This window comes from Schistocerca piceifrons, chromosome X (genome assembly GCF_021461385.2).
Source record: "Schistocerca piceifrons isolate TAMUIC-IGC-003096 chromosome X, iqSchPice1.1, whole genome shotgun sequence".
Lineage (NCBI taxonomy): Eukaryota > Metazoa > Arthropoda > Insecta > Orthoptera > Acrididae > Schistocerca > Schistocerca piceifrons.
In genome coordinates, this window is record NC_060149.1 from 110,537,568 (window position 1) to 110,555,345 (window position 17,778).

At 40.6% G+C, this 17,778-nt stretch overlaps 1 protein-coding gene across 7 annotated transcripts in view; it reads right to left on the reverse strand.

Annotated features, from left to right (window-relative positions):
* Positions 1-15,549: 15,549 nt before the first annotated feature.
* LOC124721760 (organic cation transporter protein) overlaps positions 15,550-17,778 on the reverse strand; it is a 306,826-nt gene continuing 304,597 nt past the window's right edge. For all 7 annotated transcript variants that reach the window (XM_047246864.1, XM_047246870.1, XM_047246867.1 and 4 more), the window contains 2 exons: positions 15,881-16,062; positions 15,550-15,736 (listed from right to left, as the gene is read on the reverse strand). In XM_047246864.1, coding sequence (XP_047102820.1) covers positions 15,602-15,736; positions 15,881-16,062 — 317 coding nt within the window. In that variant the 3' untranslated portion in view covers positions 15,550-15,601. The remainder of the gene's footprint in view (positions 15,737-15,880; positions 16,063-17,778) is intronic.

Sequence of the window (17,778 nt, forward strand, 5' to 3'; positions counted from 1 at the left end):
TAGTGTTGTGGGTAAAGCAAATCAAAGACTGTGATTTATTGGCTCTGAGCACTATGGGACTTAACATCTATGGTCATCAGCCCCCTAGAACTTAAAACTACTTAAACCTAACTAACCTAAGGACAGCACACAACACCCAGTCATCACGAGGCAGAGAAAATCCCTGACCCCGCCGGGAATCGAACCCGGGTGTGATTTATTGGCAGAACACTTAGAAAGTGTAACAGGTCTACTAAAGAGACTGCTTTACACCACGTTTGTCTGCCCTCTTCTGGAGTACTGCTGGGCAATAAGGGATACACATGAGATGGGACTGACGGAGGACATCGAAAAAGATCAAAGAAGAGCAACTTGTTATTTATTATCTTGAAACAGGAGAGAGAGTGCCACGGACATGATACTACTGCTTCCTTCTTGACGCTGCGTTCGGCCACGGTTCACTCTGTCCTCCATACATCGTCGAAATCGTGCATCACTCCTATTCAAATGCCGAGTGATTCGCCAATTACTCCAAGCAGCTTCTTTAAACACAACCCCACGTCCTCTCTCAAATGCTAACATCTGCATATATATGTATTGTGAACGCTCCTGCCTATGAGGCATAGTTACTGTCCAACTGAGCATGTGAAATCAAATTCGCAAAGATTTTATGCCCCTATATCGACATGTTGTCTATTTGCTATCCTTGCCAGCTGTGTGGTGAAATTGCGCTGTAGCATGACACACTTGTCCATCAGCCGCCGAAGTTTACAGTTTTGCATTTTCTGTCGATGGCCGTCATTAAAACAAAAGTGTTTTTCGTCACGTGAAATTTGAATCATCAGCTTTCTCCTCCGTTTGTGAAAATATTCTGTTGGCACCCACCTACATAGGGAGAAATGATCATCACGATAAAATAACAGAAATCAGAGCTCGCACAGAAAGATTTAAGTGCTCGTTTTTCCCGCGTGCCCTTCGAGAGTAGAACGGCAGAAAAATAGCTTGAAGGTGGCTCCATGAACACTCCGCCAAGCACTTAGTTGTGAATTGCAGAGTAATCATCTATATCTATAGATGTAGATATCCCTTACTGTCAGACAACAATCGCTGTGCGGGTAAGAACCACCTAGCTGTCATAGTCCAGGAGATAGGACATCATAAACAACGAAATGCGTGAAAAACTGCAGCGTTGTGAATGACGTTTAAATTTATCACTTCTTTGCTACTACCTCTATTTGAAACGCAAAGGAATCATCCGAATGGGACGGAAATCGGTAGTTATGATGTACACTTACAGACAAACGAATGATTACAATTTCAGAAAAGTTGGCTGATTCGTTCAAGAGAAAGAGCTTCACAAAATTAAGCAAGTTAATAGAGAGTTGGTCCATCTCTGGCCCTTATACATGCAGTTATTTGGCTTGGCGTTGATTGATAGAGTTGTGGAATGTCCTCCTGACGGATATCGTGCCAAATTTGTCAAGTTGCCGCGTTAGATCATCAAAATCCCGAGCTGCTTAGAGGGCCCTGCCCATAATGCTCCACACATTCTGAATTGAGGAGAGATTCAACGACTTCGCTGGCCAAAATATGGTTTGGCAAGCACAAAAACAAGCAGTAGAAACTCTCGCCGTTTCCGGCGGGAATTATCTTACTGAAACGTAAGCCCAGGATGGCTTGCCATGAAGGGTAACAAAACGGGACCTGGAATATCGTCAACATATCGCTGTTGTGTAAGATGACAACCAAAGGGGTCTTGCTATGAAATGGAATGACTGGCTGTCGAGCCATACGGTGGGCGACTGTCAGGTTTGTACCGCGCCATAGTCCGGGCATCTCAAGCCACATCTTCGCTGGTCATCAGGGCTCAGTTCAAAGCAGGACTCATCACTGAAGACAATTCTACGCTAGTCAATGAGATTCCAGGCCGAATACCCCAGACAGCACCGCAGATTTGCTTCTTGGTATACAGAGGTCAATGGTAGTCGGCGTAAAGGGCGCAGTGAGTTCAATCCCCTCTCTGTGAGCCACCTATTAATGGTCCTAGTGATCACTGAAGCACCAATTGCACGTCGGATCGACAGTAATGATGAATCCAGGGCTACAAGCGCCTGTCTGACGATTGTTCGGTCGTCTCATTCAGTCGACTCTCTAGGTCTACTGCTTCCTTCTTGATGCTGCATTCGGCCACGGTTCACTCTGTCCTCCATACATCGTCGAATTCGTGCATCACTCCTATTCAAATGCCGAGTGATTCGCCAATTACTCCAAGCAGCTTCTTTAAACACAACCCCACGTCCTCTCTCAAATGCTAATATCTGCATATATATGTATTGTGAACGCTCCTGCCTATGAGGCATAGTTACTGTCCAACTGAGCACGTGAAATCAAATTCGCAAAGATTTTATGCCCCTATATCGACATGTTGTCTATTTGCTATCCTTGCCAGCTGTGTGGTGAAGTTGCGCTGTAGCATGACACACTCGTCCATCAGCCGCCGAAGTTTACAGTTTTGCATTTTCTGTCGATGGCCGTATGAATATCAATTTGTGACCAGTTTGCTTAACTCCTTCGTGGTGCGTCTTTTTTTTCCCTCCTCCTGTTACCCTTAAGGCCCGTTTCACAACGGGACACTGCTGATGGACACCAGTGATGGTCACTGGTGACTGTGGTGAACACTTCCAGATCACTGGTGTCCGACACCGCAGGTATTGCCAACTAATTAGTTAGTGAAATGGACTTGTACAGGGGTAGCAACTAAATTTCGCTAGCCTTTTATGGTTCGGAAAATAAGGTACTGAATCTGAGAAAGAAACATACAACTTACCAATTCTGTTTTCTCATCCATGTTCTTCTTATTGAAATCAGGCACCAACTTCGTTATAATTTCTTGTCACGCACTCGTTTTCATCAGTTTATTGCCATAGTCACCGCTTTTCACATCCCAAACAGCAGGACGGCTTTCTACTTCACTTACAAAATCTTCCGTGTTAATCAAACCTAAGCTCATGAATACAGTGTGTACAGTATAATGTACAATGAATATTTCGCATCACTGTCTCAGAAATGACTTGCTGTCGGTTGGCAAATCTGCAGTGCTGTGTCTGTGATCAGTGTTCCAGTGTGAACACTCCAATTCAAACTAATGCATGTATGGCGGTGAGTGCTGCGAACACAGTGACCTTGTCCGTCAGATGTGGCGAAGGTGAGTCACTGCTGGGTCACAGTGGCTCGGTGAGGCAATGTAGTGTTCCGGTGTGAACGCCCCAGTTCAAACGAATGTATCTCTGTCGCCGAACGTCGCCAGTGACCGTCACCAGTGTCCCAGTGTGAAACGGGCCTTAGAGTGTACTCCGCAGTTCAAAACATACGATGTCATCGATACTAAGATACATAAAAAATGCCGTATCTTGCACGAATTTTCAATACATTTATTCTTTAGCACTAACACTTTCCTACAATCAAGTCATCTTAAGGAAATCCATTACGTCTGGCAGCGCTATTGACAGTTTTCAACTACGAAGTGTTAAGGGCTGTAGGCGAAAAAATAGCCATCTATATAGGTATGAAGAGTTGTTGCCATAGAGATATTTACAAAACAGTGTTGTAACTTGTGGACATGTAACTAGAAATATTGTTTATAATCAAGTTCTGAACACTTATGTCGTATGGTATTATTTTTTGGGGTAATTCTTCTGATTCAAAAGGGTATTTTTGGCTCACAAACGGGCTGTTCGAGCTATATGTGGTGTAAGTTCGAGTACGTCTTGTCGACCCCTATTCAAAAATCTGGGAATTCTGACATTGCCCTCACAGTATATATTTTCTTTAATGTCGTTTGTTGTTAGCAATATTAGCCTATTCCCAAGAGTTAGCAGCTTTCACTCAGTTAATACTATTCAGAAATCAGATCTGCATATAGAATGCACTTCCTTGACTCTTGTGCAGAAAGGAGTGCAGTATTCTGCTGCATCCATTTTCAATAAGCTACCACAAGAACTCAAGAATCTTAGCAGTAGCCCAAACTCTTTTAAGTCTAAACTGAAGAGTTTCCTCATGGCTCACTCCTTCTATTCTGTCGAGGAGCTCCTGGAAGAGCTAAAAAATTAAGCAAATTCCAGTGTTACATTGTTGATTTTCTTCATTTAAACTTACGACTTGTCACCTGAATATGTTTTTTTATATTTCATTTTATCTGTTTATAATATCGTGTTATAATTTCATGTATTGACTCGTTCCATGACCATGGAGACTTCTCCTTAATTTGGTCCCACGGAACAATAAATAAATAAAATAAAAAAATAAAAATAAATAAACATTAAAGAGAATTTATATTTTGCATACTACGTTTCTTAATTTGGATACCGTACTTGTATATTGCACATTATGCATATTTCTTTGTACGACTGCTTCATAATTTCACAGGTGTTTTCATAGTTAAATGGAAATGAAATATTTTAAAATATTATACTACATACTGAGTGATCAAAAAGTCAGTATAAATTTGAAAACTTAATAAACCACGGAATAATGTAGATAGAGAGGTAAAAATTGACACACATGCTTGGTATGACATGGGGTTTTATTAGAACCACCCCATATTGCTAGACGCATGAAAGATCTCTTGGCACGCGTCGTTTGGTGATGATCGTATGCTCAGCCGCCACTTTCGTCATGCTTGGCTCCCAGGTCCCCAGATCTCAGTTCGTGCGATTATTGGCTTTGGGGTTACCTGAAGTCGCAAGCGTATCGTGATCGACCGACATCTCTAGGAATGCTGAAAGACAACATCCGACGCCAATGCCTCACCATAACTCCAGACATGCTTTACAGTGCTGTTCACAACATTATTCCTCGACTACAGCTATTGCTGAGGAATGATGGTGGACATACTGAGCATTTCCTGTAAAGAACATCATCTTTGCTTTGTCTTAGTTTTTTATGCTAATTATTGCTATTCTGATCAGATGAAGTGCCCTCTGTCGGATATTTTTTGAACTTTTGCATTTTTTTGCTTCTAATTAAACCCCATGTCATTCCAAGCATGTGTGTCAATTTGTACCTCTCTATCTACATTATTCCGTGATTTATTCAGTTTTCAAATTTATACTGACTTTTTGATCACCCGGTACAAACTTCAGTTTTTAGCGTTGTTCCCAATATGACACCAAATGTAATTTGCGCATGTGTAAGTTCCAGAAATACATGTAAGAATAGTGAAGGAAAGCACACATCATGTAAAAATTTCGGCTGGTTTTGTGATCTATGTCTGTAGTGTTTACAGATGGAGCGCGTGCAGTAGGTCGCGCCTCTCGAGCCAACCAGCGGTAAACGTGGTCACTACTGTCGGTGCGGGTTGAAGGGGGGTAGGGGAACGCATTCGGTGTGTGCAGCTGAAGCAGGTGACATCATTGGTAAAGTTGCATAATGGGCTGAACGGCACCACCTGAACTTCGCTATTTATGAATGGCTGAGGCAATAAGTAACAGGTGCGATGTATTATGCAACACTTATCACCCTGGTGCAAAATTATCAAGGGCTGTTTAACGTGAAATATCCAGGATACTGCAGTCATCATTCTTATTTGGGATAAGATAGGACGATAATAAAGCAACCATGCACGTTTTTCAGGCTGTATGATTTTTTTAGTGTGAAGAATGATGAGTTCTTGTGGACATGAATCAAAATCACATTAATAATGTGTTCATTACCTGATTGTTCACGTAAGCAGATAAAAATTCACTTGACGCCTTCCTGAGAGACAATCTCCACTCATTCCAAATTAATAATATAAGTTTAGACCAGATGTGGCTTAAATTCAAAGAAATAGTATCGGCAGCAATTGAGAGATTTATACCAAGTAAATTAACAAACGACGGAGCTGATCCTCCTTTTGTACACAAAACGGGTTAAAACACTGTTGCAGAAACAACGAGGTAAACATGCCAAATTTAAACAGACGCAAAATCTCCAAGATTGCCGATATTTTATAGAAGCTCGAAATTTAGTGCGGACTTCAATGCGAGATACCTATAACAGTTTCCACAACGAAACTTTGTCTCGAAACCTGGCAGAAAATTCAAAGAGATTCTGGTCATATGTGAAGTATGTTAGCAGCAAGAAACAATCAATGCCTTCTCTGCGTGATAGCAATGAAGATACTATCGAAGACAGTGTTGCCAAAGCAGAGTTACTAAACACAGCCTTCCGAAATGCCTACACAAAAGAAGACGAAGTTAACATTCCAGAATTGAATAGAGAACAGCTGCCAACATGAGTAAAGTATAAGTAAATATCCTCAGAGTAGTGAAGCAACTTCAATCACTTAATAAAAGCAAGTCTTCTGGTCCAGACTGTATACCAATTTGATTCCTTTCAGAGTGTGCTGGATACTTAATCATATACAATCGTTCGCTCGACGGAAGATCCGTGTCCAAAGAGTGCAGAGTTGGACAGTCACACCAATATTCAAGAAAGGTAGTAGGAGTAATCCACTAAATTACAGCCCATATCGTTAACGTCGACATGCAGCAGGATTTTAAAATATATATTGTGTGCGAACATTATGAATTACCTCGAAGAAAATGGTCTATTGACACATACCCAACATGGATTCAGAAAACATCGTTCTTGCGAAACACAACTAGATCTTTATTCACATGAAGTGTTGAATGCTATTGACAAGGGATTTCAGATCGATTCTGTATTTCCGGAAGGCTTTTGACACTGTACCACACAAGCGGCTCATAGTGAAATTGCGTGCTTATGGAATATCGTCTCAGTTATGTGACTGGATCTGTGATTTCCTGTCAGAGAGGTCACAGTTCGTAGTAACTGACGGAAAGTCATCGAGTAAAACAGAAGTGATTTCTGGCGTTCCCCAAGGTAGTGTTATAGGCCCTTTGCTGTTCCGTATCTATATAAACGATTTGGGAGACAATCTGAGCAGCCGTCTTCGGTTGTTTGCAGATGACGCTGTCGTTTATCGACTAATAAAGTCATCAGAAGACCAAAACAAACTGCAAAACGATTTAAAAGAAATATCGGAATGGTGCGAAAAGTGGCAGTTGACCCTAAATAACGAAAAGTGTGAGGTCATCCACATGAGCGCTAAAAGGCACTCAAACTTCGGTTACACGATAAATCAGTCTAAACTAAAAGCCTTAAATTCAACTAAATACCTAGGTATTACAATTACTAACAATTTAAATTGGAAGGAACACACAGAAAATGTTGTGGGGAAGGCTAACCAAAGACTGCGTTTTATTGGCAGGACACTTAGAAAATGTAACAGACCTACTAAGGAGACTGCCTACACTAAGTTTGTCCGTCCTCTTTTAGGATACTGCTGCGCGGTGTGGTATGCTTACCAAATAGGACTGATAGCGTACATCGAAAAAATTCAAAGAAAGGCAGCACGTTTTATATTATCGCGAAATATGGGAGAGAGTGTCACAGGATACAGGATACAGGATTTGGGCTCGAAATCATTGCAAGAAAGGCGTTTTTCGTTGCGACGGAACCTTCTCACGAAATTCCAATCACCAACTTTCTCCTCTGAATGCGAAAATATTTTGTTGACACCGACCTACATAGGGAGGAACGACCACCACGATAAAATAAGGAAAATCTGAGCTCGTACAGAAAGATGTAGGTGTTCGTTCTGTCCACGCGCTATACGAGATTGTAATAATAGAGAATTGTGAAGGTGGTTCGATGAACCCCCTGCCAGGCACTTAAATGTTGTAATAATAGAGAATTGTGAAGTTGGTTCGATGAACCCCCTGCCAGGCACTTAAATGTGATCTGCAGAGTATCCATGTAGATGTAGATATAGATTTTCTTGTGCGTGGTACTGTTACCTCATAACCAGACCGAGCGAGGTGGCGCAGTGGTTAGCAAACTGGACTCGCATTCGGGAGGACGACGGTTCAATCCCGTCTCCAGCCATCCTGATTTAGGTTTTCCGTGGTTTCCCTAAATCGTTTCAGGCAAATGCCGGGATGGTTCCTTTGAAAGGGCGCGGCCGATTTCCTTCCCAATCCTTCCCTAACCCGAGCATGTGCTCAGTCTCTAATGACCTCGTTGTCGACGTGACATTAAACACTAACCACCACCACCATCATAACCAGAATCGGGCACAAACCCGAAAGCAGTGTCAATGACATACAACACTTTGCACCAAAACTACATTTTATCACGAACGCCAGCGTACAGCCAAAACAGAACTGATCTCCTGCACGAAGAGTGCAGCTATTTATACAAACATTGTAATAAATGTTCCTATTGGCAAACTTCAGTGCAGTCGCTTTTGTATCAAGGAACATAGTCTTCTTTAGCAAACACTCTGTATGATATGCCACTGAGTCTGCTATCGCCTGGACTACGAGGTGCATTCAAGTTCTAAGGCCTCCGATTTTTTTTCTAATTAACTACTCACCCGAAATCGATGAAACTGGCGTTACTTCTCGACGTAATCGCCCTGCAGACGTACACATTTTTCACAACGCTGACGCCATGATTCCATGGCAGCGGCGAAGGCTCCTTTAGGAGTCTGTTTTGACCACTGGAAAATCGCTGAGGCAATAGCAGCACGGCTGGTGAATGTGTGGCCACGAAGAGTGTTGGAAAATGCCAAAAGTCACTAGGAGCCAGGTCTGGTGAGTAGGGAGCATGGGGAATCACTTCAAAGTTGTTATCACGAAGAAACTGTTGCGTAACATTAGCTCGATGTGTGGGTGCGTTGTCTTGGTGAAACAGCACACACGCAGCCCTTCCTGGAAGTTTTTGTTGCAGTACAGGAAGGAATTTGTTCTTCAAAACATTTTCGTAGGATGCACCTGTTACCATAGTGCCCTTTGGAACGCAATGGGTAAGGATTACGCCCTCTCTGTCCCAGAACATGGAAACCATCATTTTTGCAGCACTGGCGGTTACCCGAAATTTTTTTGGTGGCGGTGAATCTGTGTGCTTCGATTGAGCTGACTGGCGCTTTGTTTCTGGCTTGTAAAATGGCATCCACGTCTCATCCATTGTCACAACCGATGAAAAGAAAGTCCCATTCATGCTGTCGTTTTGCGTCAACATTGCTTGGCAACATGCCACATGGGCAGCCATGTGGTCGTCCGTCAGCATTTGTGGCACCCACCTGGATGACACTTTTTGCATTTTCAGGTCGTCATGTAGGATTGTGTGCACAGAACCCACAGAAATTCCAACTCTGGAGGTGATCTGTTCAACAGTCATTCGGCAATCCCCGAAAACAATTCTCTCCACTTTCTCTATCATGTCGTCAGACCGGCTTGTGCGAGCCCGAGGTTGTTTCGGTTTGTTGTCACACGATGTTCTGCCTTCATTAAACTGTCGCACCCACAAACACACTTTCGACACATCCATAACTCCATCACCACATGTCTCCTTTAACTGTCGATGAATTTCAATTGGTTTCACACCACGCAAATTGAGAAAACGAATGATTGCACGCTGTTCAAGTAAGGAAAACCTCACCATTTTAAGTATTTAAAGCAGTTCTCATTCTCGCCGCTGACGGTAAAATTCCATCTGCCATACGGTGCTGCCATCTCTGGGACGTATTGACAATGAACGCGACCTCATTTTAAAACAATGTGCATGTTTCTATCTCTTTCCAGTCCGGAGAAAAAAAATCGGAGGCCTTAGAACTTGAATGCACCTCGTAGTTAACCATCAATGATGACATCAGTGAGACTTCCTGTTATCTTGATACTGCTGCCCATGGAGGATTTTTATCCATGGTGGCCTCACCTCCCTCCAGAGATGGTCACCACACGCAAGCTTTCCTGAATTCGGCAGCTACGCGAATGGCTGATACCTCTGTATGATGACAAGGAATAGCTACAGCATGTTATGGAGTGACCTCGACCAGGGTATGGCAATGAGCTTTGGTCCACATGTCAACTACTGTCATCTGCAGTTGACTGGCGTGAATAGGACTGTTGTGGTTCATGTCTTGCAGCATAATAGTTGTCCATCACACATTTTCTTTCTCTGCAACAGCGCACAAAATGCCCAGGGCACTGACAGTGAAAACAGACCAGCGTGTTGTTCTCTGCCCTCTAAATATCTATTATCCTGCATGGTGTCTTATTTTGTGGAGGGGTTGGTTGTACAAGAGTTACTCAGGTGCTGGGTGGTGGTCTGACGGTGATGGTAAAGGTCGGAGTTGGCCGAGCCTGTTCTGTATGATGCATTCAACAGGTGTTGGTGATCAGTGCCAAAGACTGACACATCTCTTATTCAATATTCTGACTTATGAGGTTGATGTTCATGGCTGCTATCTATTGTCTACTCGGTCTGAGAGTTCTGGCTGTCACAAAATACTTTATCTCCTCTCTTACTGCCTGTCATATGAGAGAAGCAAGGTGGTCTTCCAAAACTGCCCTAGGGACCATATTTGGGAGATAATACCTATTTTGTCTGCCTCTTCTGTTGTGTTTCCTCAATGTGCTGGCACCACTTAATGAATTCCTCTGAAGTTGAGAATTCTCATATTGTTGTGACATCCTTTACCAGAAGAGCTTGATACATGCCTCCTGAGATTCTTTGAATGAAATGTCAAATTTTGTCAACTTCTGTCACATTTGGGTTCACAGTGTTGCAAAGAGCGAAAACATTTTGTATATATGATTGTCATTTCGCCATGATGCTGGAGCATATTCTTCACATGCCCTTCTGCTAAGCAGACTTGCTTTTGATTGTCACCAAATTCTTTCTTCAGTAACACTGGAATTTTTCTGAGCAATTGATTTTCTTTTCATTATTTTTTAACCACTGCTGGGCTGCAGTGCCCAAGTAAAAGCATACGTTTGCCAAAACACATCAAATCATTCCACCTGTTGTATTTGGTGGTTCAGTAAAATCCTTTCAGCCATTATTTGGGTCCTGACCAGCATCTCTGAAAAACATTGATGGAGGCCTCATGTGCAGGTAACTTACTGCTGGCGTGGAATCCATGATCTTCTGACTGTACAACAGACCTTTGGAATGATGTACTACTTCTATTTCAGTTTTCGTCATTTTACTTTGCCTAGTTGCCAAATATGTAGACTTAAAGAAAGCTTTTGACAATTTTGAAATGCTGAAGTTAGAAGGGGTAAAATGCAGGTATCAAAATATTATTTACGACTTGCACAGAAACCAGATGGGGAGTTATGAGAGTCAAATGGCAGGAAAGGGAAGAAGCACTTGAGAAGGGAGTGAGACAGGGTTGTAGCCTATCCTCGATCTTATTCAATATGTATGTTAAGCGAGCAGTAAAGGAAGCCAAAATTCAGAAAGAAGGAATAAAAAGTTTGATGTTTGCCAATGACACTGTACTGCTGTCAGAGGCAGCAAAGGACTTGGAAAAGTAATTGAATGGAATAGACTAATAGAGTGTTTCTTCAAAGCAGGATATAAGATAAATATCAATAGAACTAAAACAAGGGTAATGGAATGTAGTTAAACTAAATTAAGGGTTGGTGAAGAAATTACACTGGGAAATGAGACACTAAAATTAGTAGATGAGTTTTGCTATTTGGCCAGTAAAATAACTGGTGATGGCTAAAATAGACTAGTAATGACAAGAAAAGCATTTCTGAAGAAGAAAAATTTAAGATTGAATATAAATTTAATTGTTAGGATGTCTTTTCTGAGGGTATTTTTCTGGAGTGTAGTGTTGTATGGAAGCGAAATGTGTATGGTAAGCAGTTCAGACAAGAAGAGAATAGAACCTTTTGAAATGTGGTGCTACAGAAAATGCTGAAGGTTAGGTTGGTATATCACATAACTGATGAGGAGGTAATGGACAGAATTGGAGAGGAAATTAATTTGGGGCACAACTTGAGTAAAAGAAGGGATCAGTTGATAGGACATATTGTGAGGCATGAGGGAATCATCAATTTAGTAATGGAATGACCTGTGGGAGGTAAAAAAATGCAGAGCAAAACCAAGAGATGAATACGGTAGACATGTTCGAATGGATGTAGGTTGCAACACCAAGAGTTTCTTCTCAATGTTTGGCAAGATTGATGTGTAGCTGGATTTTTTCCTTTTTTTGGGGCGGGGTGGGGGGGGGGGGGGTAGGGGTCTTCTTTATTTATGACAATATTCAGTCAAATCACCAACAAGTTTTAAAGCTTCAGAAACAATAGATCCTTTACACCACACATAAATAGCTTCATCTTGATCCACCTTACAATGTCCAAAAGTCCTCAATACAAAAGGTATCATACAATAATAATAAAACATACCAATATCCTTATTAAAAACTTCGCCAACATTAAAAGTACAGTAAGGAATGATGTCATGGTAGACAGGCTCAAATGGATGTAGGTTACAGTAGTTTTTTGGAGATGAAGAGGGCTGCACAGGATGGAGTGTGGGAAGGTGCAAAAAGCCAGTCTTTCGACTACAGAGTGTGCAACTTGTTATACAAACATCGAGTATTGCAGAACACAGATGTCTTTACAAACATAGAATATTCCAGCATATAGAAATGTAAGATATTTCAGAAAGTTGCAGAGACTGATTAAGATGTTTCAAAAACGTATACTAAGTGGAAACAGACTTTATCGTAACACTGACTAGCCTTGGGTTCCACCATTTCCACATAGATGTTGCCTCTAAGATTTCTAATCCCATACTGACTTATTTGGGGTGGGAATTGGTCTTACAAAGACTGGCATGACTTAATGCTGTGTAAGGATAAATTGTGATTTTTTAAACTTTGTTTTAGTTTGAAAAATTGCTAAGTCAGATCTTGCTAATTCAAATAGGCTATATGTTACTGCAGTCACTTTGTTTCCCAAATCTGTAGTAGTTTAGGAAATTGCAAAAGCTCATGGAACCACTCTGTGCATCTGAGTTAGGATTAACCCATTTATGATACAAAAGCCATGTTTAGATTTGTAATCATAGATGCAAGTTTATGCAAATTCTTGGTTAGTGGCTTAATTAGTGAAATGTGGTTCCTAAAAATTAGGACAGCAAAAGCGTAGTGGTAAAAGCAGGAATCTAACAGGCCTAATCATACATACGGCAAAAGTAATTTTGGGAGTATTTGAACTTTGATTACAATTATTTTGTACCTTAGTTAGTTTCACAGGAACTGACATATGTTATTCTAAGGTCAGAATGCATTTTTCTAGTGTGTGGTGTCAACATGCTCAGCTTGGCTGATTAGCTCAGTCAAAGTTCCATCGTATATTTTTCAGCAAAACAAATTACACCTTGAAAACAAACACCCAAATAATGAATTCAGGAGAGGCAAAGTATGTTCAAAGTATTGATAGATTCAGGAACATGCTACACGTGTACTTTGTAGATATTTGAATGAAAAGTTAAAAATGTGTAAAACAATAATTATTAAGAAGGGTGCAATAAGAGCAGATAGGAGGTCCCAGTTTTCTCTGTTGCAAGCAGTAACAGTTTATTAGTCAAAATAGCCTTGTGTTAATAATATCCAGTCAGAAGCATTTTACTCACATCATAAATAGAATACTTATTACTCCTCCTTAACTGAATGATAATGTTCACGCTTTTCATGTGATGGCTCTGGATTTGATTACTGGTGGTGACAACCCCAATTTAAACTTACACAACCATCAATAATATGGCATCCACTTCCATAACTGAGGTTGTTAACACATGCCTGTATGGTGATGCATTGGTTTGAATCGTGGTGGTGGATGAAATTTTCACCTCCAGTGTTTGGCCAGCAAGAGGAGGAGAGGTGATGGTGTAAAGTTCCTCTTCACCAGTCTTTGTACTGATGTCCTGGATTAAATTCTAAACTTCTCCATAGTATCTTGTGAAGTGAGGGCATGTGACACTGCTGATGGTGAGCCATTCATCAGATGGTGACATTAGGCGCAGCTACCCCCTTGGTGCTATTGGAACAGAGTAAGCTATGTGCTGGCACTGGGTTTCACCCTCTCCCTTCTCGCATCATCATCATCATCATCATCATCATCATCATCATCATATCATCATCATCCAACACAAACATAACATTACACTCACCTGCACTCTACAATACATATAAAATGCAGTCCTCACATATCTGTAAGCAAAAGTGCCAATGTGTATGGAGGAAGAACACCCTTTCCAATAGGTGACTGAGCTCATGCCATGGGATATCCCAGGCAACAATGGCATATGACGTTTAGATTTTTACTGAAATAGCATCAGATGAAGCTGTGAGCCACATGAGATTTACTATTTATTTGTGTATAAACACTACAATAAAAAATTTTTTATCACACACCCAAGGTGGATCATAATGAATAGTGAAAACTGACACGTATGAAAGTATATAATAACAGAAGCAAAAACATTCCAGTACACCTGGGTCTGCAAGTGGACCGTTTATGGGATAATTGTAAATGTGTGATTATGAGCCACCACTCACTTCAGTATGAAATGTTGTCTTGTTTACTACAAATGTATATTTTCCTATTAACTCCCCATATAATTGGACTCTTGACCTTACCTATAGCAGCATTGGGAATGTGATACATGCATGATGGGGTACAGACACAGTTTGTTGTTGATATGAAGTAGTATCTAATGTGCCAATATGGTTCAAGATTGACATGTCAAGCATACCTGTACCTTGATTGCCAAGGTCACGTGATCTCAATCCCATAGATTTTCCTGTCTGTTGTCATTTCAAAAGTGAAGCGTACAGTGCTTCTGTTGATACAATTGAAGGATTTGAGCATCATACGCATGTCAGGATTTACAAGATGATTCAGGGGTTCATAATTCAGTGCAGAGATGAGTGCAATATTGGTCCTAAATGGGAAGATGACACCAGGAACACTGCCATAACTAGTATGAGTGTACCGTAAATTGTAAAGTGTAATATGCTGAATTACTTTTGTATTTCTTGTTAAGATAGGCCTTGGGTGGGTGAAATTTGGGACCAATTAGATATGGACTTAATTGAGAAGTTTGCATTCTAATGCATTTATAATTAATGATGACATTATTTGATACTGAAATCAGTTGGTGCTTTAAACACACATTCACAGTTATCTCCCAAGTGGTTCTTTAACATAGCCATGGTTACTGGAATGTTGTTGCTTCTATTAGGCCTAATAAATATCATACACCATGTGCACAAGGTTTGCTCTTAGGCATCTCTGTTTCCCCTCTCATCTTGGTGCACCATGTGACCACTTTTGGCACTTGGGTCTCAAACTGGTACTGCATATTACCAAAATAGTGTGACTAAGGCTCTACAACAATATGTATTTACCTGTGTATTGCAAATAAAGTATATTTAATCAATATGCACAATGTGATGCTCTTTTTATAGAAAATTAGCATATCAGTTTTTTAAAAACATTCTCTCTCTCAGTGTTTTTCTTGTAATGAGTTTGATCAATTTTTCATTGTTAAAAATGGTTCTGCATAGGATAACAGTCTCAACTGAATTTCATAAGAGCAGATAAGTAGGTAAATTCTAAGGCAGACAAACTATTATAGAACATCTTATGAGGAACTATTACTCTGACTAGGGTGAATAACATTTAATAACAAAACATGGAAGTTTCTTAAAAAATGTATTTGTTGTGGTCAAATTCTGTTTGGCAACTATCTACAAATTTTGAGCATCTTCAACTGTATCTGGAAGCTTCCTTCCCAAAGTTTCAGGTAGCAATAGAGAGAGCACGCCAGCAAGCAGTGACACTACACCAAATAGTAGCAGTGGCAATGGTTCAACGTAAGTGCCCTGAAATAATACAAAAAATGCAGTAAGACAAGTGTCACAAAATTAATTATTAAACTAATATTTGTAACAGTGTGCAACAACTGTAACTAGAAATTTTACAATGTATGAGGAACTCATGTCTTAGAAAGAAATTCAGAATTTTACCAGCAGTGGCACAAATGGTGCAACCATAGCACCCAGCCTAGATATGGTAGATGAGGCTCCTACACCAGCACTGCGCATGACTGTTGGATACAGCTCTGCAGTGTAAACCACCACGATACCAAATGAGCATGTGATGCCCAGCTTTCCCAGCAGAAATAATAATACAACTGCCCAGTTAACATCTGTAATGCAATACAAATATAGGAAATATTTGTCATCATGTATGTTTCTAATTTGACATTATATGCCACAAATTTATGATATATATGGAAATATATTGTCATTCTTAACTGTCAATGTACTTTCTATTTTATTTGTATTTGCTATAGACCATCAGAGCTTAAAGATATTTAAAATCTAGTTTGAGGAGAAGCAAGAGTGATATGCTACATTGCCTCCTGACTAGCTCTTTCCCTGTCCTCAATCAGGGAGATAACAGGCTAAGTGTTATACCAGAGCCAAGGTAGCCCCTGAGGGCCGGCAACCCAAATAACACCACAGAGGACGAGGTTGTCTATGCCCAAAGGTGTACCCAAAAGCACCATGGTAAACACTGGCTATTTACACACAAGATAATGGAAACAGACATTCCGAGCACTACTTCCTGCAGGGGGAGCTCGAGCCACGGCCTACAGGAAGTATCACTATGCTGAAATCTGATTGGCTAGAGACAGCTATTTAGGGGCTTGAACCAGGCCCGAAGTTCAGTTCACGCCGGATGCCGACCTCGTGTACTGCAACCATTGAAGATTACGTCTTCGTCTCAGAATTGGGCTGTTACTAGTGTGTGAGTGTGTTACCACAAACGTTTGTGGAAATTAAGAAGTGAACTTTTGTTTGCCTCAATTAGGAGACTTTTTTGCGCTATTGTTATCTTTCATTTGTATGTTCAGTCGTCAACCTTGTGAACTTACATCAATAAAAGCTGTGTTGTGAAAAATTGTGAATTGCCAGTCACAACACAAGTGGGGGCATAGACAACCTCATCCTCTGTGGTGTTATATTGGTTGCTGGCCCTCAGGGGCTACCTTGGCTCCAGTATAACACTAAGTAATGTGCATGACTACACAACAATGTTGTTCAATTTCAGAGGAAATAAAAATCAGAAAATTTACTCAATGATAAGGAAAACAATGCCTGACAGGAATTCATTTTAAAAATCAAGTTATTTCAAAAATACTTAATATTTGCTAAAATATTAAAATTACTCAGCATCAAACATCAGAAAGGACTAGATGAGTTTTTGTAAATAAAGTTAATGTTGGCTTGCAAATTTGATAATTTACTACAGTTTGGTACAATAACTGCTGACTAAATAGTTTAAGGAAAGAAACTGTATACTAGAAAAAATGGAAATAATCTGGAAGTATTTGGAAATATCAAAGCATCTGTTTCCCTAATAGTTCTAGAATTTTGTAACATGTGCTCTACACTATCTGATCAGAAGTACCCAGACACACCTAAGTAATGTGGAATGGAACACTATATGTCATGAAAGGTGGACTACCAGTATTAAAAGGAGACAGGGTGTATTGTGTTGTCAGTAGAGAATCAGTAACTAGAGTGGGTCAGTCAGGAGAGCTCAGTGATTTCGAATGTGGACTAGTTATTAGACGTCACCTGAGTAGGAGATCCATCAGGGTATTTCAACACTTCTAAAGCTACCAAAGTTGACTGTTGATGATGTGATTAAGTGGAAATATGAAGGAACTATAATGAAGGAAATATGAAGGAACTATAATGAAACCAAGACCAGGCAGACCTCATGTACTGAAGCACAGGGACCATTGAGCATCAAGATGGTGGTTATAAAATATTGCATTAAATCAACTGAAAGCATTGCTTATGAGCTTCAGAGTCCTACTAGCTAGCACTATGACTGGTGTGACTGGTGTGCA